General features: G+C 38.7%; 1 protein-coding gene across 3 annotated transcripts; it reads left to right on the top strand.

Moving 5' to 3' along the window:
• Positions 1-2,000: 2,000 nt before the first annotated feature.
• Positions 2,001-18,243, top strand: LOC128744754 (uridine-cytidine kinase). 3 transcript variants are annotated; one of them, XM_053841967.1, is made up of 7 exons: positions 2,001-2,202; positions 2,355-2,420; positions 3,913-4,249; positions 6,570-6,667; positions 6,739-6,787; positions 15,450-15,569; positions 17,669-18,243. In XM_053841967.1, exons 1-7 carry the CDS (start codon positions 2,086-2,088, stop codon positions 17,770-17,772), a joined length of 891 nt encoding a protein of 296 aa, XP_053697942.1. In that variant the 5' UTR covers positions 2,001-2,085; the 3' UTR covers positions 17,773-18,243. The 3 variants fall into 3 exon arrangements, with proteins under 3 accessions (XP_053697942.1, XP_053697943.1, XP_053697945.1); XM_053841968.1 differs by having other exon boundaries at positions 16,983-17,783; XM_053841970.1 differs by lacking the exons at positions 15,450-15,569; positions 17,669-18,243 and adding an exon at positions 7,141-7,747.
• Positions 18,244-27,922: the final 9,679 nt, after the last annotated feature.

Here is a 27,922-nt window from a genome sequence, read left to right on the forward strand (position 1 = left end):
AACTAGCAGTCATTAACTTTTCGTTACTAGCAGTCATTAACTTTTCGTCGGAAAGCCCAATTTCGGAAGCAGTTTTTCGGCCCAAAAGCGGGATTCTGTTTATAAAAATTAAATACTGCATTCTTCTTGCCAATTTGAACACAGCGAATATATTTGCATAAACAGAATTTTTGTTTCAAGCAAAAAAACTGCTTTTGAAATTGGCAGAATCGAAAATTGCCAAAAAGTTCTAACAATATTATTTTGAGCTCAACATTTGGGCGATTTTATGAACTGTACGCTACAAACTTGATTGCCTGGTGTTTTCGCTAGGTAGCACGGATCGATTTCGTGATGATACGATGATATTTGTTGCCGTTTGCTTGCTGTAAAGTGACTATATGCAGAGTGGCGACATGTCATCCCAAAAGTATGCAATGCGTATTTATTTTATATTTTCTTTCTCTTTCCTGCATGCACGTTGGATTGGTCGTCTGCTCGATTGGAATTACACTGACAGATAATTATCATTCCAATTTTGACATTGTCGCAACTCTCTATATAGTCACTCTACACTAAGAAAACTTTTCGTATAGTTTCTATGTGTCCCACACATAGATTTTTGCAATGTGCCTGGTCAATGAACTTTATATGCCACATAGTTATAATTTATGGGTACGCGAAACTTTTGCACATACTATTCATATGCGTATATTTTTTATGTGTATAATTGCACATACTATTCATATCCGTATAATTTCTATGTGTATTTCTTGGCGGATTGTGTTTATATGCGGCACATGATAATCATCTAGAATTTCATATGGAAATTTACCATTAGTTATGTGCAGAATATTTTGAGTGTAGCTTGCAGTTATATTTTCTAACGCGTTCATCGACTGATACTCCGCAAGTGTTCGAGCAAAAGATTCAGAAGTTTTCATCGAGATTCATGCCCACTTGGTTTCGACGAACCGAAAATGAGCCTACCTGCATGGCACTTTTTTAGTCAGTTTCTTTAGCCGCGAGTGACTGAGCTCCAAAGTCATTTCTTTAGTCAGTTTCTTTAATTTTTATCCGTTATTTGGAGCCATTCAAATATTAGGTAACGCCAAAAACGCCATTTTTACGAGCCCCCCACCCCCTAGTAACAATTTGTAACAATTGTTCCATACACCCCCACCCATACACGTAACACGTAACTTTTACAGCTGTATATATGCTCGATCGCTCTGCCGCTGATTGCGACACAGTAACTTAATGCAATTTAGCTGACAAATGTCGAGTAATTAGTTTTTGAGTAGTTGTATATATATTTTCTAACCAGTTTATTTTTTCAATATCTTTGTTTATGAAGTTACGCGCAACATTGTCGCTCAAAGCCCCGTCCCCATAGCAAATGCGTAACAGGTTGTAACAGAAATTCAACATACCCCCTCCCCCTGCTGCGTTATGTAATATTTGAACGGCACCGTTCTTATTTTGAATGACTAAAAGTTGAGTTGACTAGAAACACTCAGAGGTGAGAGATACGCGGCACCAGCCATCTTGGAAGCCAATCGAGCAGCGAGAATTGTCAAAAGGGAGCCAATCGAACATGCATACTGTTTGCTTAAATGTTTGACTAACAAGTATTGAAATAGTTATGAAATCTACTTAAGCTATTGTCACGCACCAAGATATATCGCTCTATTGTGCAAAATTGAATATAAACAAAACAGAAGCGGATCATGTTGAAAACAATCAAGTCACACTGCTACAGCATTTTGCTCCGCAGAAAGTGCTGGCAGTTTTTGTACACTGATGCCAAATCGTTGGCTTTAGTTTCCGCGTATCTCTTGCTGTGAGTATTTCAGAGTTGACTGATTCGGCAGCTTCGCTCGGGAGGGACCCCTCGTCTGCTATATTCTAGCAGTTTTTTTGCCGCTTCGCTGTTCAAGTAGTTTAGGAATATTTTAAGAATATCTGGCATCTCTGTCTGAAATGTCAAAATTTGTCTTCTCAAATTCCTTCCAATCGATTCAGCATACGACGTTTGCGAAAAAGTGTGAAATCAATTGAATTTTGTGAAATTTATTAGAGTTAATTGCAAAAAGTTGAACCTGCATGGGAGAAACCAGTGCCAGTGAAAAGATCGATACCGAAATGAAAACAAACGGCTCGGAAAATGGAGTGAAAACACCGTTTTTGATAGGTGTTGGCGGTGGCACGGCTAGTGGCAAGGTAGAAAAGTTTTAATACGCAAATGCAATTGGAGAGGATAGCTATTTACAATCCAAGCCATTGCAAAATTTTTGCAATGTTATATTGATTCCACAAGAAAAATGAAGCTTATAAATAACATCCCCTGTTTCGTGTATTTCGCATTGTTCTAGTCTACGGTTTGCAAACGGATTATGGAACAGCTGGGCCAGGAGGACATGGACCACGCACAAAGACAAGTAAGTGTAAAGTTTAACCAAGTGGAACTAATAAATATTGTTTACGTAATAAGTACGCTTCACTCTCGCATTGCGTTGGTCACATACACTGGTCTGCCAAGTTTTCATCTGCATGGGATATTTCACATGAAATTTTGTTTTTTGAGTGCCGGATCCAAAACTGATTTCCAGTTCTTTGCATCATGATAGGCAGATGTTATGCAAAACACACTTTTAAATGAGAAAATTACAAATACGATGAAAAAATTAACATCAACCTGAACATCTTGTTTCAAAAATGTTCATACCTACCAAGGCATAAATTTTGCTTACAAAACAAAGAAATTCCTCCTCCTTTCCTAATATTATTTTTATTGCTAGGTACCAAAATTTAAAATTTTCTATTTGGCATAAATTCAGGGGATAAAATTCAACGGTCAAAAGGACCTATGATTTTGTAATGCAGGTTTATGTTACCGTCACCCGGGGATACTTGCAACACTTTTGAACTTTGACTTAGTATAACTTTCGAAGTATATCTTTTAGGTCCAAGTGTAAGTAGCCAAAACTTGTGATTTATGATTATATGAAAAAAATATCAACTAAATCAATCTGTAGAATGAACCGAAAGTAGGAGTGTTGCAAGTTACCCAGCAAACGGGGTTACTTGCAAAACTTTTCTGATTTGGCGTTTCTGATGATTTTAAATTTGATTTCAAACCGCGAATGACTATTTTAAGATATTTTGAGTGTGTTTGCAGTAAAACACGTGATACTAGAGGCATGCTTTGCTTCCCAATTTCGTATATCGCTATTTTAAAAATATCCGGTGGAAATGTAACATGTAACTCCAAATTACCTTTTCAAGGCACGTGGAATTTTTCATAATTTTAATTTTTCTGAAGATGGCAGTAGAGAAAATAACACCGTACAGATGCAAACTTACTTTGTACATACTATCTATTACGATAATTATCTATTTTATAAGTGCTGCAACAACACGAACACGAATTCATCGTTTCTTCTCCAAGTTCAAAACATAAACAAAGCTCAAGGTTGCTATTTGTTAGCTTATATGATGCACTAATTGTGTACAGGAACTAAACGATAAAAAATAATTTCATGTCAATGAACTAGCGCAACTTTGCACATCCATTTTTCCTACCCTTAAAGTGAAATTATTTTCCAATCGTATAAAAATAAGCAAAACAATGATATAATGGATTTAACTTAACTAAACAATAGGTAAACGTCCCTTCTTTAAAACGGCATTGACTACAAATGGTTACGTAAACGACGTAAATAAACAAATGCGTTAGAGCTGTCAAAAGCGGCATGCGCAAAAGTTTTGCAAGTATCCCCGGATGACGGTATTGAAAAGTGGCATACCTGTTTCGGTGGTTCTATTTTGATAGGATTTAACATTAAAATTTTTAGTTTTAAGGAAGCAAAAAAGAGATAAATGAATCAGTTGCACGATTTACAATCCCAATTCATATTTTCCTTTCCACAGGTTGTTACCATTAGCCAGGACAGTTTCTACCGGGAGCTGACTCCGGCAGAAAAGGCACGAGCTCTGCGGGGGCAGTTCAACTTTGACCATCCGGATGCGTTTAACGAGCAGCTGATGCTGAAAACACTACAGGATGTACTGCAGGGGAAAAAGGTAGAAATCAACGAGTATGATTATCGGACAAATTCCATCTGTCCGGACCGGAAGCTCGTTATCTATCCGGCTGACGTGGTACTGTTCGAAGGCATTCTAGTGTTCTACTACCCGGAGATTCGCGATCTGTTTCACATGAAGTTGTTCGTGGATACGGATTCCGATACGAGATTGGCTAGAAGAGGTAAATATTTTTTCTAGTTTGCTTTTCAAAGACTGCGTAACAGTATAACGGATGATGGATGGATGAATGGGTAATGACACTGCATTTGCGAAATTGTTGTTTGTGTTTTGCTTTTATTTTTATTTGGAAGGCTTTCACAAAAACTTTCACAGCGATGGAAAACTCTAATGAAAAATCGAGAAAGCTATGTCTTGTCACATGGAAATACCTTTTTTAATGTGCTAATGCGGTAAGCGATAATGTTCAAACATTTTTCGTAAATGCTTGCAATTTTTTTCACGAAATTAATTAATGTACTTTTTCTTAGATCTTTGCAATGATGATTTTCTCTTCCTGCTTTTAATTAGCGATGATCAAAGTATTGCCAAATCTACAGTGCTAAGAAATTTGGCGGTTAGCGTTAGCTTCCGCTAAATTTTTGGTTGATTTAGCGGTTAGCGGTTATCGAAGCTAACGTTTTGATTTAGTGGGTTAGCTGTTAGCGAAGCTAAAGTTTCGGTTAGCGGTGCCCACCTCTGAGCTACTTTCTAATCATTCTTAAGGATTCATGAAAAATTATGTAATCATAGAAAATTGTTCCATTTTTATCACTAATTTTTTATAAATCGAAACTTGCTACAACTTAATAAGCATTAATAGGTCGTATGAATAAAAGATATAGAGCAAATGCTCTCATACGATTTAAACGGGAAAAGCAAAGTAAACTGTTTTATTCATACGGCCTAATGTCACACAGCGTTAATAATGTGAGGTTACGTCATACGTAATGTTACTTTTAGTCATCCAGCTCGTGTTGCAATATATTTTGCATGTCTGTTGCAAGTTTTATGCGACCAGTGAAAAAATTCTAAGCAATGTCATCGACTGCTAACGTTGCAGTTTGCAGTGAATTTTTGTAACCGCCCAGCATGGTGTTGAATAACGAACAAAATATTAACTAATTTCCCGAACAAAATATTAACTAGATAAATACCACTGTCACTTAAACAACCTTTCCGTAGAAAGTAACTTCTTGTATTTCCAAATACGCAAGCGCCGCCGGTTGAGTCAATTATGCACTATTTTCCCGAAGACCGCAACCTTTTAGATAGTCAACAGTGCAAGACACAGCCTATATAGGAATATTATGTATATACTAGCGCCGCGTAGTGAGACAATTTCGAAATTCTATAATCCAACGAAAACCCCTTGATCAACTGAACAACTATGTCGAAGACACCAACGTTTTATACGGTCAGGGTAACGAGTTATTCCATGTTGGAACCAATTAAGTCAATTCCCATATGCTACGTAGCCTCCAATAAGGGCGTTCCATCGCCTTAATGGGATCACTCGAGAGTCGAGACCATCCTTATTGGAAACGTTCTTATTCGAAACCGCCTTATTAGGGAGACTGCTGTATTTGTAAAGCTGCTCTAGTAGCTTACAGCAGGGCAAATGATTGGATAGGAGCTTCGCAGTAAAAACAGCTTGGGCAATTCGTCGTCTCAATTTCAAAGGCTGGATATCAAGAAGTCGTTAGCTCGTTGTCTAACAGCACTCCCAGGTCATTGACGCGCAGTACACGGAGGAGGCAGTGGCCCATAATAGTGTAGTTATACTCGATTGGCACATGCTTTCGGTGAAACGAAATTATGTGGCACATGTCTATACTTAACGTTAAATAATTTGTTGCACACCAGTTGACAAAAGTATTCAAGTATTCCTGTTCCCCCAACTGGGTGGTTAAACAGGCCTTATACAAATATCAATACAATAAAAAGCTCGTTAACGAGTGATGAAAACGAAAGATGCGTGAGCTTATAGTCCTGAGGGACGTCGGATACACTCTGCAGAGAAGCTCCTATTTTAACGTAAAACGATCAGATTGTCACTTAGATACATTCGATTGATCACGGAAGTGCTTAGGCAGCGTCAATTTGTCCGCTGGTGTCCACTATTCGTATAAACTAAATGAGTTTTATTTCTATTAATTTTTTTCCCACTGACGAGCTTTGAAATTGTTAGGGTAACCAACGTATTTTGGACCCCCTCAGCAGCTGTACATAATTTGGACACTTACAGCAAAATCAAATGCAAGTGTCCAAATTATGTACAGCTGCTGATGGGGTCCAAAATAGGTTGGTTACCCTACTCTTTCACATCTCGCGCTCGTTTCTTGATATTTTTTTTCACGTCTCGTCACATGTCAAGTGCGGTGCGTAGCCCTTGCGAGATTAGTTAAGCTCCTGATATAACTTGCGCGTGACAGCTCCTCTGTCCCTCTTATTGAAATTACCACTCATACTTAAATTATTTATACGGTTTATTTTATTTACAGTGCCTAGAGACATCAAAGAAAGAGGGCGAGATTTAGATCAGGTCTTGAATGCTTATATGACCTTCGTAAAACCGGCCTTCGAAGAGTTTTGTTCACCAGTAAGTATCATATAGGTCTTTATACACAACTATCAGAAGAATTTTTCCAACAATGTTTCAATATTTTCTAGACTAAAAAATTTGCGGACGTTATTATTCCACGTGGTGCTGATAATACAGGTATGTTTGCTGTTTGACTAATGTTTTCGTGTTCTGTTTCATTCATTGCATTTTATTTGCTATGTTCGTCATAATCTATAAGATAAAATTTACACGAGAAGACTGAGTTTACTAAATGAACAACGAATAATTCACTCAATTAACCAAACATTTTAATTCAATTTTCGTCAAAACTAGAAAAACGGCAGTAATTTTTGCAGTTTACTTCTTTCGTTATTATCACTACTATTCCAACTCACCGCCGAGGTTTCCGTTTATCGCTTCTCACAACCTATATTTTACTACCAACTCTATCACAACCTTTTCCACCCGCACACCCACGGTTTTGCTTTATTATGATATCATTTTTACAGTTGCGATTGACCTAATAGTGCACCACATTAGCGAGATAATGCATATTAATGCTGGAAATGGAACCACAGTCAACGGAACACAAAAGTCTCACATTTCACACGCGTTCGCAAACGGTGCGCCACACGCTTAGGGATGCGCTTTGCTTGATAATTTGGTTTACACATTCGATTCACATCGTGTCCGACAGCTTCATAAAAGGAGCTGAATGTTAAGCACACAAAGTAGTATCCAATACTAAGCCAAACTAGAACTGGCGGCTCTGGGCAGCTGCTTGCGCAAGATTTAGTTCCATAAGTTTTCCATTAGAATATCCAATGCTGCCTATTATCTGTGGGCTTCTTGTAGGCGTTCTATAAAGTATTAACAAGCGCCTTTGTTCAACCCTATCAATTTGATAACCAAACGGAATGCATTTTCACCCTACATTCCTCACCTCGAATGTATTTTCCTTCCCGTAGCATCATAGTAGATAATTCCTGTGAAAAATGTCAATGATCAATTCTAGTTAAGCGTAATGTTCTAAGCCAACCGAATTGTACTAATTGTTGAACTCGAGCTTAAGTATACACACACACACTAAACCCTTTCTGGGGGAGATCAAATAAATGGACGAATCGAAAACACGCATGGTTTCTTTTCATTTAGCCGATAGTAAATCCCATATTGGCATCAAAAACATGTTCCGAATGCTCTAATTGGAAAGAAAATTGGTTCGAAAGGGATTCATGTGTGTTAACCGGAGCCTGCTCTAATTCCGTCAATGCCCAGTGGAGTGTATTTTGAATCAAGTTGCTCTAATTTATACTAGATTCTCCGAAGCCATCAGCGAACTTGGTTGATAGTTTCTGGAAAATTTTTATAAGTTACAATGTTTTAGCAATTCGATTTAAAAGGCGACATTAGGTGCTGCGCGGAATTGAAGCAGGATAGAGTACTAATTTTTGGTTATTCGTCCTTCTTTTAGAATTATTATTTCATATTTCTCTCATATACCATGCAAGCACCATATTCAGAACAGTGCCTAATTCACTACATTCACTGCCTTATTCACTACATCTGATGATTTCATATTTAATAATATGGTTTAAATAGCCAGAGTTTTGTTATTATTTATGAAAAATTTGCAACTGTTCAGAATTAGGCACTGTTTTGAATATGGTGCTTGCAAGGTACCTATACATTGTTTTGTTATGTTAATCTGCTGTGTTGTTCCAACACACTCGTTTTGCTTACTACTTTGATATTGATTAGGGTAGGGCCTTGTTTAACTTTTACCAGCCCGTCGTCAAAAATTAGGGTAATTGTAATCACACTTTGACACTCTGTTGATTTCTGTTTGATTTTTATGCAAATATTCTTGAAAGAACCAAATTAGACCGAGGTTCAATGAAAATATATACTCGTAAAATTTGGCTCCACGTTTCTGGAGATATTCTGGTGGAATAGTTTTATGGTTATAATTATGCATTGATTGATAGTTGTAACATTTTGACAAACAAAAATTACTTTTCAAGCTTCGAGTGGACTATTTCACACTCTATAAATTAATCAGAAAATCTCTTCTGTGGTTGGATAAACTGCAGAAATTTGCTATTTTCAAAGGGACACGCTCCTGATAAAACCAAACTGCAGCTCGATAACTTCATGATGATGCTCGACTAAAAGTCTGTTCCTAAAAAAGAGGAACAATTTTCTTCGTTTTGGATTCCTGCTTAGCGCTAGTGCTATATGTGGATAACTAGCCCCAGAGTCAAGCAGGTGCGATTTCAAAACCAGCGATCCTCATTGAGCTATTTATTTATAGTCAGTGTTCCATATTCCTCCACAACCACTTTCAAGAACATTGGGCCTTTGTGTGATTTTTCGGAAAAAACCAGTTTAATTTTGTCACCATTTTTCTGATTTTTATAGTTATCCATACTTCATCTATTTGACAGCAGATTTTTCTTGCGATTTTCAAGTAACTAAATAAGTAACTAAAAACTTATGGCAGTTTTTATGATCCAAATTGGTTATAAATTCTATCATAACTGGAATAAAAGCAACAATTTTAGGCTGCTTGTGTTGTTTTGTCTTGAGCCTTTTCCGCCTTTTTTTTAGTTTTCGACGCATTGATTTTTGACCTCGAATTTATTCTTCAAGCCTCCGTTTTAAGTTTTGCGTACATGGCCTTCGCCATCGCTAAGTTTCTAGTAATAATGATGAGTTGCAAAGCCTTGTTGAAAACCTTTCCTCTCGTTTTGAAACCCGCTCACCGGAACACTTTCTCAATACCGATGTTAAACAACATACAAAACATCAGTCTATCCTCTCATTACAAGCCTCTGTGAGTTTCGATTCGAGAGTATCCTCAAGACACACACGCAATACATCACTTGGTCCGGAGTAACTTTCCGGAAATCCACATTCGTGCATTATCTGCCATAGCCGTTCCCGAAGATATGATTCGTTGATTTCTGAATAATTCCCATTCCCCTCCTCTAGTAGCATAGAACCGAAGTGGCTCGTGCTGTATCAAGAACTTGTTTCCATTGTATTCGGTCCTGGGCTGCTCGTCGTCAATTCGTTGAACGTCTCGATATCGCAAGTCACCTTTACCTGGTCGAGCCTTCTAGCAAGTAGGGCCCCTTTATTCTCAGTGCCGGTGGGGTTCCTGAAGAGAAACAGATTTCGCTGCACAGTCATCCTATGTGGTCGACCCACTGTAGCCTCCCGATTTTCACTAAGTACACAATGGGAGTCTCTTCAAGTACTGCCGGCAGTTTGTAACTCATACGCCTGTGTAACTCTCCGCTTTCCGCTTTTACTCCACCAAAAATAGTCCGCTATCCCTTTTGTTCGAATATGGCAAGATCGATTATATCTTCTGGAAGATTCTTCGGAATGTAAACATCTGGTCCCCACAAAGCCCGCCTGATGCTACTCTATGAATGCTCCTGCTATTGGCGATAGACGACGCCAAGATCTGGAACGCACCTTGCAATTGGTATTGATCAGCGTAATGTCCCCTGTTAATTACATCAATTGAATCGATCGTCAGTTTTACAGATAGGACAAATCGCGCCTTGCATCCATTCCTTCCAAATTCTACAAATTATGCAATCAAGTGCCGTTGCTAATGGCTCCTTACCATATTTAAAGAGTTCTGAATGACGTGAGTCGGTCCTTTTATGTGGCTCTATTAGTCCCTAATTGTACGATTTCTCAAATTTCTTTCAATTTTCTGAATTCCTTCAAGATTGGGTGCAAGGACGCTGCTATTGTCCACTTTCCGGCTGCTTCCGCTCTTTTGCCATTGTGATGTTCATAAGATGTTAAAATTTACTTCAATATGTAAACTACCTCGCACTCGTTTGTGATCAGGTTTTCTTATGAGATTAATTCGCCTTCTTATAAAACTTGCGCGTGTCATTAGCCCGAAATAGTTGTTCTAACTTTTCGCAATCTTTGTCCTACCTCTGGCGCTTTTTCTTCCTCAGAATTGTGGTCGAAACGTTCGTCGATACTCGGCCAAATTCTCAGTCATAGCAATGTTTAGACAATTTATCCAACCTCTTTTTCTCCGCCAGACGCGTATCCTGCTCATGCATCTTCGACGGTCGAAGCACCTAACTTCACAGAGGAATGTAGAGCCTCATTCAGCAAGCGCGCGTAGCTGTGGACCCTTACCATCCGACCTGAGTCTCCCTCATATCTTCGATGACGATCTTGATGTCCCGTGGCGAACAGTTGCCGTACGGTGCTGCCAGCTGCGCGTGGAACACTTTCTTCGTATTGATCGTGTTGTTGCGTCGGGTCTAGCTTCGTGTTGACCTTGACAGTGCACGTTTATGAGTTAATGTACACAAGAAATCAATGTTACGTTAACACACCAGGTCCATGGCTATCTGTCTGCAGTTTTTTAACGTCCCTTTTTACTAGGTACTGTGTCACTTGGTTTAATTACTGCTGCGCATATTTGCGCACAGATGGTAGATTTTACTTATTGTGAATTGCTAGATCTAAAATATCTGAAAGATGCCGTAGAAATATGAAAAAATCTGGATAATTTACTAGAGTTTATACATTACTGAACCCGTACTTCTACAAAACTCGGACAAATCTGTTGTAGGTCTTCGAAAATTTTCATAAATCTGGCATCGATGCCTCTGCGTCTGGTACCAGTCGGATTCGAGACAAACATCATTGTCCCCGCTTTAGCGATGTTCATCGTTCTTACATCACATACTCTGCCCAAGATAGTCTCAAACCCACGGCGTTCATAAATGATCAGTGCTGACAAATCGTTAGCCGCCGTTCAGTATTATCCACGTCTCGTGCCTTTAGAGAACTACCGGTCTTAAAAGCGTTTTAAGGGGGTAAAGTTTGCTAGACCGTAAGGTTGTGGAGTCCATAGCAAGCGAGATTTCCGGCAAGAATACCTGTACAGATTTGGCCACCTGCCATGAGCAATTTTATTGACGGTCGTGCCTGCAGTCCTTACTTTTCATAAAAATGCTTTGTGCAAGTTCGTTGAGTGAGTTGAGTTTAAATGAGTGTAATAAACCGTCCGATATTTGTTTATTTCTGGTAATTCATCTGACAGGTTTGTCTGAAAAATGTATCTATAAATTATAATAATTCCATCTCCTAACTCTTTCAACAAATATAGATGTAGCCTTGTCAAACTCGAACGCAGATTCGATTGATGCAAATTGGCTGAGAGCAAGCCCGTATTAACGAAGCGTTTTTAAGGATCGTTCTAGCGAAGGAGCAATACAACGCCTTCAGGCAGTACGGATCCGTAAAGTTCTTGGCAATTTTTTGAGATAAAGCCACTTGCCGGTTTGCCTTACAAAGAATCAACATATAATGGGCATTAAAGATAAACTTTGGATTAAATAGAATGCCATGATCCGTTCCATGGTCCACGGTCCACCCTGTAGTGAATCTAAGATAGTGAATCAATTTTTTGGAACGATGAAAAGTCATCGTTTTGTGTTACGTTTGTAAACGCATTCAGCAACATTTGCAAGGCGACACGATTCTCATTGCAATACATCACTGCGTAAATCTTCAAATCATCAGCGTAAACAAGCTTGCACTTAGCCAAGCGACAACGCGAGAATCATTGAAGAAGATGACAAACAAAAGTGGTCTTAAATTGCTTCCTTGCGGAACGCCAGAGGTTTTAACAAGTCGTGAATAAACGCATGAACCGTGCCTTACTTGCAGCATTCTCGCAGTTAAGCAGGACGAAAACCTGCTTCATCAATCTGTTCAATGCTCCCATTGGAGGTAGTTTTCAAAGTAATATCGACCATAAAAACATTATCGCAATCGCTTTAAAATCCGTATAGATTACATCAACCAAGAACCAACGTCCTAGTTCCAATAACTGTGAAACAGCAAAGCGAAGCAAAGCCTTGAGTATAAAAGTTTTGAAATTTGACCCGTCTTTATCGACACGAACTACGCAGCCGGTTACTAGAGTACAGGACAATTACGGGGCTAGTACAAGGATTCTACTGGCTCCAGAAGCACAATCTAGACGGGATTAGAACATCCAACGACTGGTTTGTTTGACTAGCATCGTACCTCGAAGCTAATTAGGCGGTGAACTGCAAAGCAGGTGGTAGTGCAATCTATCAAATTCGTTGGGGGTCATCCATATACCACGTGGACACCTTAGAGGGGGTTGGGGGTATGAAAATGTCCACGCTTGTCCACGAAAGGGGGGGAGGGGGTATGGAAAATGTTTACGTGGACAAGTTTTTTTTCCTTAAAAAATAGAAATTAGAAAGAGCAATGTTGAATTAATTCTACATATGTATTAGCATTAACCATTGATCAGTGATTGTTTTTGAGCTCAAATAAAGTTTTATCTTCTGAGGCATATGTTGACCTAAACACATGAACCGAGCATTACGAGGGCACATATCTGGCATAAATCTTATCGAAAAGATTAAGCCTACGTTAGTACACATGTTGATTGCCGAGCCTAACATTTGATGTAATGCAGTAATAAAGATATTATTATTGTTTACAATCCTTGCACCCTTATGAAAATGATAAAGGTAACGGAAGAATCCAGGAATATTCACCAGTCACCAGGAATATTCACCAGTGACTCATTTATCATTTAAGTCGCGCTTGTACCAAATGTGGATTGTATTTTGCTTCAAAATCAAATGCAAGGGCATCCATGGGCAACGTATTTCCAAAACAATTCGCCTCCAGAAAATTTTATGAATCACATCGCATCAGAAAGGTCTTGTGTTGCGTTGAAGTAGGCGGCCAAGCTGAGGTGCTTTGGTTAGACAAAGATACTCTGGACACAGATGAATCGTCAAGCGAAAGTCAAACTGAAACGGACTTTCTTGCAGTCGATAATAATTTGCACTAGACAAGATCACAAGAATTAAAGTTCTAACACCTTGCATACGGATTTTAATACGCTGCGGAAAATTGACGGGAAATCCATGGAACTCAAACCGCAACGACTGAACATCCGTAAGCATTGCGTTGGGGCCTTTAGGCTGGAGCTTACTTTCACGTAAGCTTTTTCAATAAATACTGCATAAATCAATTTGATAACAAAATTTAGCACAATGCATTCCTGTTTTGTTAAATTTGACATAAGAAAAAAAAAATGTCCACGTGGACAAACAAAGGGAGGGGGGTGGGGGTTGAGCCAATGTCCCCGCTTGTCCACGGAGGGGAACGGGGGGGTTGAAAATTGGTATTTTTCTGTCCACGTGGTATCTGGATGGCCCCTTGTTACAAATCTACTGGGAATGAAACCCTGCTGGTTAGAAATATGGTTATCCTGCAGTCATTCTTCACGTGTGCTCTGCGCGCATTTAAAAAAATCACGCTACGAAGCCACTGAGCAATACTTTAACCATGCCTATTGCAATTTTCGAGCGCACAACCGTTTTGTGTATAAATCCAAGAATACCTTCGCAGAAATCCGAAGAAGTTCTAGTCATTTGCCAACTCTGAGAAAAACGTAGACGCCCTGCCTGTAGAACTGTTTCTGGACGATCATAAAACCAATGTTGCTTGCGTTAAATGCAACTTCGTTGCTACACACTCCAAGCAGGCTTTCTATCGTTTCCATGCTTTCTTGGAACAAACTGCCTCTGCTGTTAGAAACACACCTAACGAAGTCATCAACCTCAACGTTTTTCGTGCAACAGAGGAGATTGTGGAAAGTCCACTGGAAACTACCATCGGAAAATAAAAATACACGTTAGTGGCCGGACCTGACGGTATTTCATTTTGCATTCTGAGAAAATGTTCTACTGTTTTCGCTTGACCTCTTTCATTGCTCTATGGCAAGAATCAGAAATATACAAGAAGTGCGAAGTTTAACACTATCCGGTTACATCGTTATGCTCCAGCTTTAAACTGCTCGAGATAATCGTGAAGGACGCTTCGTTTGCTAGCTGTCACCACTACATTTTCTCAGACCAGCATGGTTTTTTTTAAAAAACGTTCAATCTCCACGGATCTCGTCGATTTCGTCTCGTTCTATCCGCGCAACATGTATGAAGGAGTTCAAATTGATGCAGTGACATGGACTTGAAAGTAGCATTTGATCCGTGCTAAGCTGAAGAAGCTGGGAGTTTCCACACCGTTCTGCAATTGACTACAATCGTACCTAACACACCGTAGGTTGAGTGTGAAGATTAGGCCCGAGTTTTCTATCTCGTTCCGCAAAATCTCTGGCGTACCGCAGGGAAGCAACCTCGGACCACTGCTTTTTACTCTTTTTATAAATAAACGGTATGCTATCCCAGAATCCTTCCGCCATATGAGAAATCATCTGTTTAATTTGGAGACTCTTCAAAGCGGTGTGCCACCGCTCAAGCCTGCTATTAGGAGATATTGACTGTCAAGCCCTTATGAATCAACTGAATTTGAAGACCATCAAAAGTCCAGGTGGTTAAGCCATCTATTTGCCGTCGATGTTCTAGATTGGATGTATGTGACATACAATTTTTTGCGCTTCCTGTTGTCGTAATGGATTCGTCATCAGTAACGAACGACTCACTTCAAAAACAATTTTTTGTAGCATTTTCTTTTCCGGATAAAAATCACAAGTGGCACAAGGAGCATCAGGAGCAAGTGGCAAGCCCATTTTTCAGCAGCAAGGATTACCGCTTGCAAAAGCTAGCAAATGGTTCGCTAACAGAGCCAGGAAGATCATCCTTTTTTGATTTCTAGAAACGAAAAAGGAAGTTTAGTTATATGATTTGTTCTTGTTAGAAAAAGCACTAATTTTCGCTATCAACTTAAAATCGTTTGTTGCCTCTCATTCCAGTGGCCATCGATCTGATCGTGCAGCACATCCGCGAGTTCTTGAACAACCGCACCCGGCAGGACCACAGTCCCCACCTGGCGTCGGGTGGCACCAGTGCGCTGAATCTTTCCCGCGGCCGAGGTAAGATAACGACCGTCGACAATGATCCACACTATCGGCCACACTAAACAATAATAGCTAAGCCAACCGCCCATATCGTCTGAGTTGAGGGCTTTTATGATCGTGTGTGTTTGTGTAATGTGTTGTTATCTCATCGCATCGTTTCGCTGCACTCCATGCATATATAATTATCATGAATACGGCTGATATATGACAGAAACTGACATAATCGGACTGTTCAGAAAAAAAACAACAGAAACAAGAGCACCATTCTTGTACCACCATTAGAACCTCAAACTCGATCGGTTTAGGTAGAATCATCAGTTCACATCCTCCAGACTAGTTCGTACATCGAATGTAAATTTCACCTACTTTGTTAATCGTTTAGCTAGAACATCAGGATTAATACATTAGGTTTTTACGATTATACTACACTGACACAAAGTTCAAAGGTTATTTCACCAATAATGTAACAAGCGGGTACGGCGCACAACTCATACAATTAACTTTTAAATTTCATTCGGATCATCGCATCCTAAGTCTGCTTTTCTTTTTTTAAATTAAATTTCTTTTCGTTGAATTATTACTAACTGGGGTAGATTAGACCTCTACTGGGGAAAAAGTAGTAAAAACTTCTTCAACTTTTTCATTGTCGACTTTTGATGAATACGATAAAAGGCAGTACCAATCAAACTAATGCATTTTAGAAGTTTATTTCAAAAAAGCATTTTGAACCGTTCAGCTGTTTCAGCTCGAATTGTCCGATACTTTACTCACACGAGTAGAAGGATACAAATAAACCTAGATGTGCCATATTTTACACATTTGTTATACCAGTAATGAGGCTTTAAGTCATTTGTTTGAAACATGTTTTTAGTATCTGAGATATTTAGTTGTAGTTTTGTAGTTGTAGTATTGGATTATATTGCTATATCAAAAAAAAATTAAAGTTTTAAATTGAAAGATACTTTCTATGTTATGTTCATATAATGAAAATATTACGTTAATCAAATTCGAACCTTTAAGAAATAAATTCAAATTTGTGCCTCACATCTACCCCAGTATTGTCTAAATATAATTTAGACAATGAGACCATTGGAAAAGTTGTGGAAAAGTTACTCTTTACGTACTACAACATGTGTTACCTTTATTGTTTTTATATTATCATAATAATCATTATATCATGGGCGTGTAAAATTGTTGTTGATATGTTATCTCAGGTAACAGGTATCAGCATTTGTGGCTCGAGCAGCACGTTGTTATCTCATTACCTGATTATTATTATTATTATTTATTCACATCCACGGGCATTTCACGAAGAACATCTACTAGTATATAATTGGTAACAACAAACAATATACTGCATACAATCACAAACAAATGAATAAATTTACGACTTTACTTGTTTTTCCTTTCCATACAAACAAAACAAAGCTACCTTCAAACACTAAAAAACAAGAACAGTAGAAGCAACACCACAAGAAGCTGATTTCTTCTGCTAAATTGGTTTGAAATTTGCTAGCGTAATACCTTCGCCAAATTTGCACAATCGCCTAACGAGATGTAGTGACTAATCCGTTAGTTTAGCCAAAAAATAGCGTGTTAGTTCGAAGTAAAACATAGCATAACAGCTAGCGCAATTAGTGCAACATAAATTCATCTAAAAAACAAATCAAACTTCATCAATTCGACTGATTATTTCAATTTGTTAACGAGCGCGAAACTGCACTGTCCTATTATTGATGCATTTATTTCGTTTCTGATCCAAATCCCAACCATTCTAGTCCGTTACTTCGTTTTCCATTAGGAAGTCAGTGTCCAAAGTCGAAAAAAGTAGTGCAAGACAAAAAAAAAATATTTGTAAAAAACAAGCATTCATTCAACTACTAACCAAGCAAATAGCCATATTAGAATATCGAGAATACCAAAAATTAGTGCTAGCATTAAAACACAAAAACCTTCTAAAAGAACGACACGCTGGAAATTTTATGATATTGATTTGTTTTTTCCCTATTATTATGCAACAATGAATACTCTATTTGTTTTTCCTCACATTCTACGTACTCATAATATTTTAATTAAAATAAACAAAAAACGCAATACTTCCCCCCCAACAAAAGAAGAGAACGTCCCCGCTCCGCCGGAACCGGGCGCAACAGCCTTTCGGCGCTTTTCGTCAACCATCATCAATAGGAAGCTGTTTTCCTTTACACTTAACTACTAAGCAAGCACAGCAGAATGGATAGCAAACAAAGCAAAAACAAAACTAACGACAAAACAATAGTGGTAGAGCAATAATTTATCGTTGAGCAGCAACCAAAAAGTGTTAGTTCGCTCGTAGGCTTAAACAAAATTCACAGTCGTTACTTGATACAATAACAAGAGAAAAACACATCCCAGCTCTGAAATTAGGTGGCCTTTCGGAATTAGAGTAGATTGTAACAAGGTAGGCAGTTTAAGTTATGTCTATTTATTGTGAGCAAACTCTGGTGTGTCCAGTTGTCGAAACATTAAAGCCATAAGGTAAAAAGAGAAACAAAAATGCTGTTGATTTATATAGTTATGTATGTACTCGAAGACCACCCAATTATCTAGATAAGCCGGAATTTTATTTTACGAAAGCGTTATTTTGAAGTGAGCTTTTATGTATCTATTTTAAGTTTTTAAATGCTAAATTTTGCCGAAAATATTGTTATGTTGCTTTTAGAAAGTTCTATTTATGATCCGAAAGCCGTACAGTATTAATTTAGCAGTAGGTATTCCCGAAAAAAGTGTTGATAGTAAAACAAAGAATGTCTAATTAATTTTTATTATATTTTAAAATGAGCTGGCAAAAGACTGTACTCGTGCTGCAACTAAAGGTATAATTCGTTGTAGTCATCTACTTAGTTACTTAGTTACCGGGTACGCGGCAGTAGCCAGGACTAGGAACGGCGTATAACAGCGACTGATCTGGGGTGGACGGCTGATTTATGAATCGCTACACTGGGCATTGCATACCTAGGTACCGAGGTGCCCCTGGCCTTCCTGATCCATGTTGCTATATGAGTCTTGGAACCACCATCGAGCGTTGTTTGGCTACCAAAATAGTGAAAGGTCGCCACCTTCTCAACCTGATGTCTTGATATTGTGAGGTTGATTGGATTGTCAGAGTTCACTACCATAGACTTGGTTCTTACATTACTGTAAGACCTACTGTATTGAAAGTCTCGGAGAGGTCATTTGACTTGCTCTGTATATCGATCGGCGTTGTGCTAGCGAGAAAATGCCATCGGCATGGTCATGGTCATTTAGCTTCTCTATCGTTAGAAGATTCCATGGCAATACTCGATTTGGTCTACTGTCAAGTGCTTCAACTAATATCTTATCCATAACGTTGAGAAACAGCAGCGGTGATAAAATGCAGCCCTGTCTCATGACAGCAGGGGGAGGGGGGTGCGGTGGTCGGACAAGAGGCCGTTGTGCAAACCCTTGCAAGAGAACGCCTCGATGAGATGGATTAGCTTATCTGGAACTCCTCTACGCCTAAATGCGTCCCAGATGTTCTCGTGGTTAAATCGGTCAAACGCTTAATGAACAACATTAACGGTCAAGTTAATGAACACCAGCAGAAGAGAGTCCTGGAATTCGTTGAGCTGCTCCAATATAATGCCCAGCTTTGTGATACGGTCTACACATGATCGGCCAGCACGGAGTCCAACTTGCTGTGGCCGAAGGACAGCGTCTATCTTCTTCTGGATCTCGTAATTCTGGAGTAATACAGAGCAAAGTGAGGCCAGGCCAATTACCGCATTCAGTTAGGTCTCCTTTTTAAGGACTTTGACCAATGTGCGCTCCATCCAATCTTCCGGAAAAGCTGCGGATTTCCATATATTGCTGAAAAGCTCTCTGACATCTGAAACTCGGAAGAGTTGTTCAAAATGTTCAGTCCATCGCTTAAGCTGTTCTGTACGGTCAGTCAGTAGCTGACAAGTTCTGTCCTTTATCGGCATATGATAGGAACCCAAGTAGCAATTCTAAGGCCACTTGGTTTTACTTGAATTTTATAAAAGTTTTATTGCGGTCTTAATCTGGTTTTATTATGGTATTTACGCAATACCAAGAGGATACGCGCAGCGATGCCACTATGCCAGATATTTGCGCGTACATAAATTTGAGACCCTATCATTTTCTCCGGGATATCTTATTTTCTCAGTCCAATAGTTAACAGCATTTATGAACTCAGTAAGCTGAAAGTGATTTTTTATGCAAAATTGACCGCTGAATCCGAAAATGTGGTCAGAATAATTTAAAGTAGGATAGTTTTCGAGATATGCATTAAAGTTGAAATTTAGCTTAAAGAAAGAAAGTACATGCACATAAATACAAATTTCTCCGGCTGCAGTGCATCAATTTCAAATCTCTTTTTCCCATATTAAAGAGCAGAAAATTTGCTATCGATTAGTTGAACATCATTTTTCGTAAGAATAATAGTACCGTAGATATTTGAGCATTTGTTTACAACAAAACAAAAAAGAACGCATTTTTTTGAAATATTTTCAACTTTATCAAAGGTTTTAGACAAGATTAACGCGTTTCAAAAATTTCAATTGAAATGTGGGTCTTAAAGGCCGATAAAAAACAAAGAAATCATTGGGTTAATGATAACAATCGTTTGAAAATTGTAGAAGTTATGACCATTTTACTAAAACAGTAATGTTTGCGCATTTAAATATTATGCTCTTGCAAACACCCCCTTACTTCACGATTTTGCTCTCTTACTTGTCCACATGCCACAAATATACCTCTCTCTCTCTCTCTCTCTCTCTCTCTCTCTCTCTCTCTCTCTCTCTCTCTCTCTCTATTTTTCAAAGACATACGCATCAACATTAAGGAGCACATTTTCATTTTTTTTTAGTTTTTTTTTATTCACATACTTGTAGCATGGGCTACGGAAGTCGAGTATTATTTGTATCCCTGATGCAGTAATAGGATACCAGAAATGAACCGTTGCTTTTCAAGAGATGACGCTTTTCTCAAAATTTGTCGGTTATCTATGTTTACCTGCCTAAACAATACCTAATCTAATATTATCTAATTTTCATAACTTCTGCCTAACTTTAATAAAAACAAACTTTTCCTATACTCCATTGCATCTTACTACCATTCTTCCGTGAGCCCGGGAAGGTGATTTTGATACCGTGCGAGAGCCGGGAGCTGAATATTTTTGCGACATTTCAATTTAAAGAAATTAAATTTCGTGACATGGACGCGATAAACAAAAACAATATTTACAAACTATTTGTTGGTTCAAATGTCAGAGGTTATACCGCCTTTAACGGTAAACACAAAAGAAACAGAGATGAAAGAGAGAGAGAGAGTGCTGTTGCCAAGCTGAGAAAAATTTGTGTTGCGCAAAATTGGGTAGTTTTTAATATGTACAATATGCGTTACCAAGCAACGACATCTGTTGAATTCAACAGGGAAACATTGACAGTTTCAAGCATATTTTCACACATGACACATGATGAAACACTAGCGCCAACTTCTGATTTTTATTTTCAGAAACTAGAGGCGGTATCCTATACAGTCTTCAAACTCTGCTTAATGCTGTCTATGAACAAACGCCATTCAGCTGGGTCATAGGGCTCAAACAGTAACTTCGAATAGCCCTTTTATATCCAAACACTAACAAGCAATGTCTTAATTGGCATAACATTTATCGAATTGCTTGTCATCTATACCTATAAAAAAGGATTTCTGTCTGTCTGTCCCTATGTTCCTAATACAATCGAAAACTACTGAACCGATCGGCGTGAAAATTTGCATGTAGGGGTTTTTGGGGCTAAGTAAGGTTCTCTCGATGGCAAAAGACCCCTCCCCCACTAAGAGGGGGGGGGACTCCCATATAAATCTATACCTATAAAAATGGATTTCTGACTGTGTCCGAATGTTCCTTATGCAATCGAGAACTACTGAACCGATCGGCGTGAAAATTTGCATATATGGGTTTATGTGGCCAGGGAAGGTTCTTATGATGGTTGGAGACCCCTCCCCCCACTAAGAGGGGGGGCTCCCATACAAATGAAACACAAATTTATGCATAACTCGAGAACTTATCAAGCAAATGGAACAAAATTTTACATGTGGGTGTTTTTGGAGACAAGAATTTTTTCTATGGTGAATTGAGACCCCTCCCCACTTTAGGAGGGGGGGCTCCTATACAAATGAAATACAAATTTCCTCATAACTCGAAAACTAATTAATCGAATGGAACCATATTTGGCACGTGGGTGTTTTTGGAAGCATGAATTTTTTCTATGATGAATTAGGACCCCTTACCTGTTTAGGAGGGGGGCTCCCATACAAATGAAATACAAATTTCCTCATAACTCCAGAACTAATCAACAAATGGAACCAAATTTAGCATGTGGGTGTTTTTGTAGGCAATTTTTTTCTATGGTGAATTGAGACCCCTCCTCTCTTTAGGAGGGGAATAATAACCCCTCTCCTTTTAAAGAGGGGGGCTCCCATACAAATCTATACCTATAAAGAAGGATTTCTGTCTGTCTGTCTGTCTGTCTGTCTGTCTGTCTGTCTGTCTGTCTGTCTGTCTGTCTGTCTGTCTGTCTGTCTGTTTTGTGTTCCTTATAGAATCAAAAACTACTGAACCAATCGGCGTGAAAATTTGCATGTAGAGGTTTTTAGGGCCAGGAAAGGTTTTAGTGATGGTTAGAGACCCCTCCCCCCACTAAGAGGGGGGGCTCCCATACAAATGAAACACAAATTTCTGCATAATTCGAGAACTAATTAAGCAAATAGAACCAAATTTGGCATGTGGGTGTTTTCGGTGACAAGAATTTATTCTAGGGTAATTTGAGACCCCTCCCCTCTTTATAAGGGGAATTATAACTCCTCTCCCCTTTAAGAGGGGGGGTTTCCATACCAATTTCCTCATAACTCGAGAACTAATCAAGCAAATGGAACCAAATTTGGCATGTGAAGGTTTTCGAGGGCAAGAAAATTTTCTATGTTGAATTAGGACCCCTCCTCACTTTAAGAGGGGGGGCTCCTGTACAAATGAAATACCAATTTCCTCATAACTCGAGAACTAATCAAGCAAATGGAACCAAATTTGGCATGTGTGTGTTTTTGAAGACAAAATTTTTTTCTATTATGAATTGGGACCCCTCCCCACTTTAAGAGGGGGGGGGCTCCTATACAAACGAAATACAAATTTCCTTATAACTCGAGAGCTAATCCAGCAAATGGAACCAAATTTGGCATGTAGGTGTTTTTGGAGGCAAGAATGTTTTCTATGATGAATAAGAACCTCTCCCCACTTTAGGAGGGGGGGCTCCTATACAAATGAAATACAAATTTCCTCATAACTCGAGAACTAATCAAGCAAATAGAACCAAATTTGGCATGTGGGTGTTTTCGGTGACAAGAATTTATTCTATGGTAAATTGAGACCCCTCCCTCTTTATAAGAGGAATTGTAACTCCTCTCTCCTTTAAGAGGGGGGGCTGCCATACAAATTTCCTCATAACTCGAGAACTAATCAAGCAAATGGAACCAACTTTGGCATGTGAAGGTTTTCGAGGGCAAGAAAATTTTCTACGGTGAATTAGGACCCCTCCCCACTCTAAGAGGGGGGGCTCCTGTACAAATGAAATGCAAATTTCCTCCTAACTCGAGAACTAATTAAGCAAATAGAACAACATTTGGCATGTGGGTGTTTTTTTTGGTGACAAGAATTTATTCTATGGTGAATTGAGACCCCTCCCCTCTTTATAAGAGGAATTATAACTCCTCTCCCCTTTAAGAGGGGGGACTTCCATACAAATTTCTTCATAACTCGAGAACTAATCAAGCAAATGCAACCAAATTTGGCATGTGAAGGTTTTCGAGAGCAAGAAAATTTTCTATGGTGAATTAGGACCCCTCCCCACTTTAAGAGGAGGGGCTCCTGTACAAATGAAATACAAATTTCCTCATAACTCGAGAACTAATCAAGCGAATTGAACCAAATTTGGCATGTGTGTTTTTGGAGACAATTTTTTTTTCAATGATGAATTGGGACCCCTCCCCACTTTAGGAGGGGGGGTCCTGTACAAACGAGATACAAATTTCCTCATAACTCGAGAACTAATCCAGCAAATGGAACCAAATTTGGCATGTAGGTGTTTTTGGAGGCAAGAATTTTTTCTGTGATGAATTAGGACCTCTTCCCACATTAGGAGGGGGGGCTCCAATACAAATGAAATACAAATTTCCCCATAACTCGAGAACTAATCAAGCAAATGGAACCAACTTTGGCATGTGAAGGTTTTCGAGGGCAAGAAAATTTTCTACGGTGAATTAGGACCCCTCCCCACTCTAAGAGGGGGGGCTCCTGTACAAATGAAATACAAATTTCCTCCTAACTCGAGAACTAATCAAGCAAATAGAACAACATTTGGCATGTGGGTGTTTTTGGAGGCAACCATTTTTCCCATGATGAATTAGGACTTCTTACCTTTTTAGGAGGGGGGGGGGCTCCCATTCAAACGAAATACAAATTTGCTCATAACTTTAGAACTAATCAAGTAAATGGAACCAAATTTGGCATGTGAGAGTTTTAGATGGCAGAATTTTTTTTCTGTGGTGTATTACGACCCCTTTCCCTTTTAAGAGGGTGGGCTTCCATACAAATGAAATACAAATTTCCTTATAATTTGAGTACTAATCAAGCAAATGGAACCAAATTTAGCATGTAGGAGATTTTTGAGTCTTGAATTTATTTTATGATAGTTAGAGACCTCTCACCCCTGTGGTAGGGGGATATGGACTCTCATACAAATAAAACAGAAATTTTGGCGAAACTCAAAAACTAATCCAACTCGAGAAATTCGAGACTCTTCCATAAATCATTAATCAATAACAAGACCACAAAAACTATCTATAGTAACACTAGATCATTCAGGACGAGCCGGTCGCGAGTGTTGCCGGTGACCCGCCGTCGGAAGCGCCGCCCACTGGGGGACTTGCAAAACTCGAGAAGTGATAAAGATCATCCGAGATTCATGATTTATGTACAACACAGGTTAATTTGTGGCAATACGAAGTTTGTCGGGTCAGCTAGTGAAATATAAATTTCCTCATAACTCGAGAACTAATCAAGCAAATGGAACCAAATTTGACATGTGGGTGTTTTTGGAGACAAGGATGTTTTCTGTGGTGAATTGAAACCTCTCCCCGCTTCAGGAGGGGGGCTCCTATACAAATGAAATACAAATTTCCTCATAACTCGAGAATTAATCAAATGCAACCAAATTTGGCATGTGGGGGGTTTTGGAGGCTAAATTTTTTTAAATGATGGTTTGAGACTCCTCTCCCCTGCGGTAGGGGGATAAGGGCTCTCATACAAATAAAACAGAAATTTTGGCGTAACTCAAAAACTAATCGAACTTCAGAAATTTTAGACTCTTTCATAAAACATTAATCAATAACAAGACCACCAAAAACTATCAGTACTAACATTAGATAATTCAGCGCGAGACGGCTACAGTCCGCGAGTTATGGTCAACCGAGAATTGGTGCTCCGCAAAATGGTATTCGGCGAAACGGTTTGCAATGATGGCGAATATTTAAATGCTATCCACTTTGTTTTATCAGGCTGAACAATAGGGGTAGTTGTATTTTACTTTACTGTGAGGAAAATTTGTATATTAAAATACCCATGAACTCCCCAAAAACTTGCAAAACTCAAGATTGTGACAAAGGTCATCCGAGATTCACGAATTATGTACAACACAGTTTAATTTGTGGCAATATGACGTTTGTCGGGTCAGCTAGTGATCTATATAAATGGAAACGCAGTTTGCAATGAAGCAGTGAAATTAACCGGGGTTGTAAAAATATAGTTTCCACAGGCGTAACAGAGTTTCTGTGGATTAGGTTCATGTTCAAACTCATGCTTTGTTACGCTCATTTTTCTTACTGTTCTTACTATTTTCACAGTTGTTACCATTAAGAATTCAATCACTCTTCAAGCATGATCATGAGCAAGATATTCAAATGCTCAAATATTACTGTTTTAGTAAAATGGTCATAACTTCTACAATTTTCAACCGATTGTTATCATTAACCCTATGATTTCTTTGTTTTTTATCGGCCTTTAAAACCCACTTAAATCGAAATTTTTGAAACGCGTCAATCTTGTCTAAAACCTTTGATAAAATTCAAATTATTCTAAAAACATGCGTTCTTTTTTGTTCTGTTGTAAACAAATGCTCAAATATCTACAGTACTATTATTCTTACAGAAAAATGAAGTTCAACTAATCGATAGCAAATTTTCTCCTCTTTAATATGGGAGAAAGCGATTTGAAATTGGTGCACCGCAGCCGGAGAAATTTGTATTTATGTGCATGTACTTTCTTTCTTCAAGCAAAATTTCAACTTTAATGCATATCTCAAAAACTATCCTACTTTAAATTTTTCTAATCACATTTTCGGATTCAGCGACCAATTTTACATGAGTTCACGCTTTTTGTTTTATTTTGTTAACTAGTGTAATTGGCATAACAAAAATAGTTTATGGAGTACTTTAAATTTTGGGAACTTAAGTTGAACCAGAATTCACAGGAACTAAAATAATTGGTGGATCCCAAATTTATGCCTGTCATATATCTGGCAATAGTGTCATTCCTGGATACGAGCCAAAACACACTTATAGCTAGCTATAAAACCATTGTTCCTACACATGTCAGGTTTAGGTGTGTAGCCCTTATGAGTTTTGTTCACCTTCTCGTAAAACTTGCGGGTATCATTAGCCCGGAATAGTTGATCAAGCTCCTCACGATCTCTGTCCTCTATCATCAAAAGCTCCTGTTTCTAACTGATCCAGCAGCACCCTTTCGCCACCAACAAATTTAACGTTTTCCAGTTCCAGCTACCAGGTTCCAGGGCCTTTTTCAATGCCGAATGTTCCGAGTAACGGATAGCTACAGTCAACCAAAAAAGTATTCGGACAGCAGCGCATACAATTTTCTTTTAGTAATTTTGCACAGTATTTTTGCAAAGAATGGTAACACATATTTTTTAAAACAATGTTTAACTAAAGCATATTTAGAATTTTATCCCAAACAGATTAAAACAGGTCATCAAGAATGTAAATGGTCCTACAAGGTAGCAGTTGAGCGAGAAAGGACATTTGTTTCAACTAATAGTTAACTGTCCGAATACTTTTTTGGCTGCATTTTTGAGGAATTCAAACTATATGTAGCCTATCTTCAAAACGGAAAGCTTTTCCCCGAATTTTTGTTGTGCATATAAATATGCTTTAATTAAACATTGTTTTAAAAAATATGTGTTACCATTCTTTGCAAAAATACTGTGCAAAATTTCTAAAAGAAAATTTTAAGCGCTGCTGTCCGAATACTTTTTTGGTTGACTGTACATAGTTGAGAATTTTTAAAGACTGTGACTCGCTCTTTTTGCTCCCAAGAGAGTAGCAGCCTTATAGCGCCATAAATACAAAATTCACAGTAATGCTTACTTCAGCAATAGTGTAGATAATAACGAATTCTACAAACGTCCCATACATCACTTTTTCAAAATTTACTTGGCTGACATGCAGTAATCAAAAGAGCAAAATCGAAGCGAAAAGTGTATGCCAAGCCTGACTGTGAGGAATACAAAAGGATGTCGGTTATATTGTTATTCAAAGGTGCACTCATCAAAAATATACTTGCGCTACAGTTTTCACTTGGTGTATTGTTATTCTGCATTGAAATTTTTTTAAAGTGTAGGCCAAAATATTTCGGGAGGGCCAAGGACACCCACCCCCCCCCCCCCCTCCCTGAAAAATTGCACTTTCATTGCGTTAAATAATGTATTTTAATTCTTTGTGCATGCATTTCTGAACTGCTAGAAAGACATTGTGAACTCACTGTCTGTTATCTAGATATAAAAGCAGGGGCGTTTAAGCTACAGTAGGGCCTTCGACTTGCGGACCTGCTTGGAAACTTTTTGCTAAATCATTCAATGAAAACTTTTTGGTGCCGTGCACATTTTGTCCAGTTTCAGGTACCTGAAAGATTTTATGTTATTTAGAAATATTTTCAGAAAACGAACCGCCAATTCCCGTCTATCAAATCGAATTGTTTACACAGCTCACCTGTCCGTTTTGCGCAGCCTTCAATGTAGTTTCACCTGTGTAACCAACACAACGAACCAACCACCCACCGGTGTTGGTTCTGTAGCGTGGCTCGTTCAGGTGCCACCAAAACAACAAGCCGCTACCAGCCACCATTGATCGTCGTCGTCGTCGTCGTCGTCGTCGTCGTCGTTTCGTTGGCTTGACCACTACCATTCAGGGGCTTCAGTCAGTTGAGTTGTAGCTTTCGG

This window comes from Sabethes cyaneus, chromosome 3 (genome assembly GCF_943734655.1).
Source record: "Sabethes cyaneus chromosome 3, idSabCyanKW18_F2, whole genome shotgun sequence".
In the NCBI taxonomy this organism is placed as follows: Eukaryota; Metazoa; Arthropoda; class Insecta; order Diptera; family Culicidae; genus Sabethes; species Sabethes cyaneus.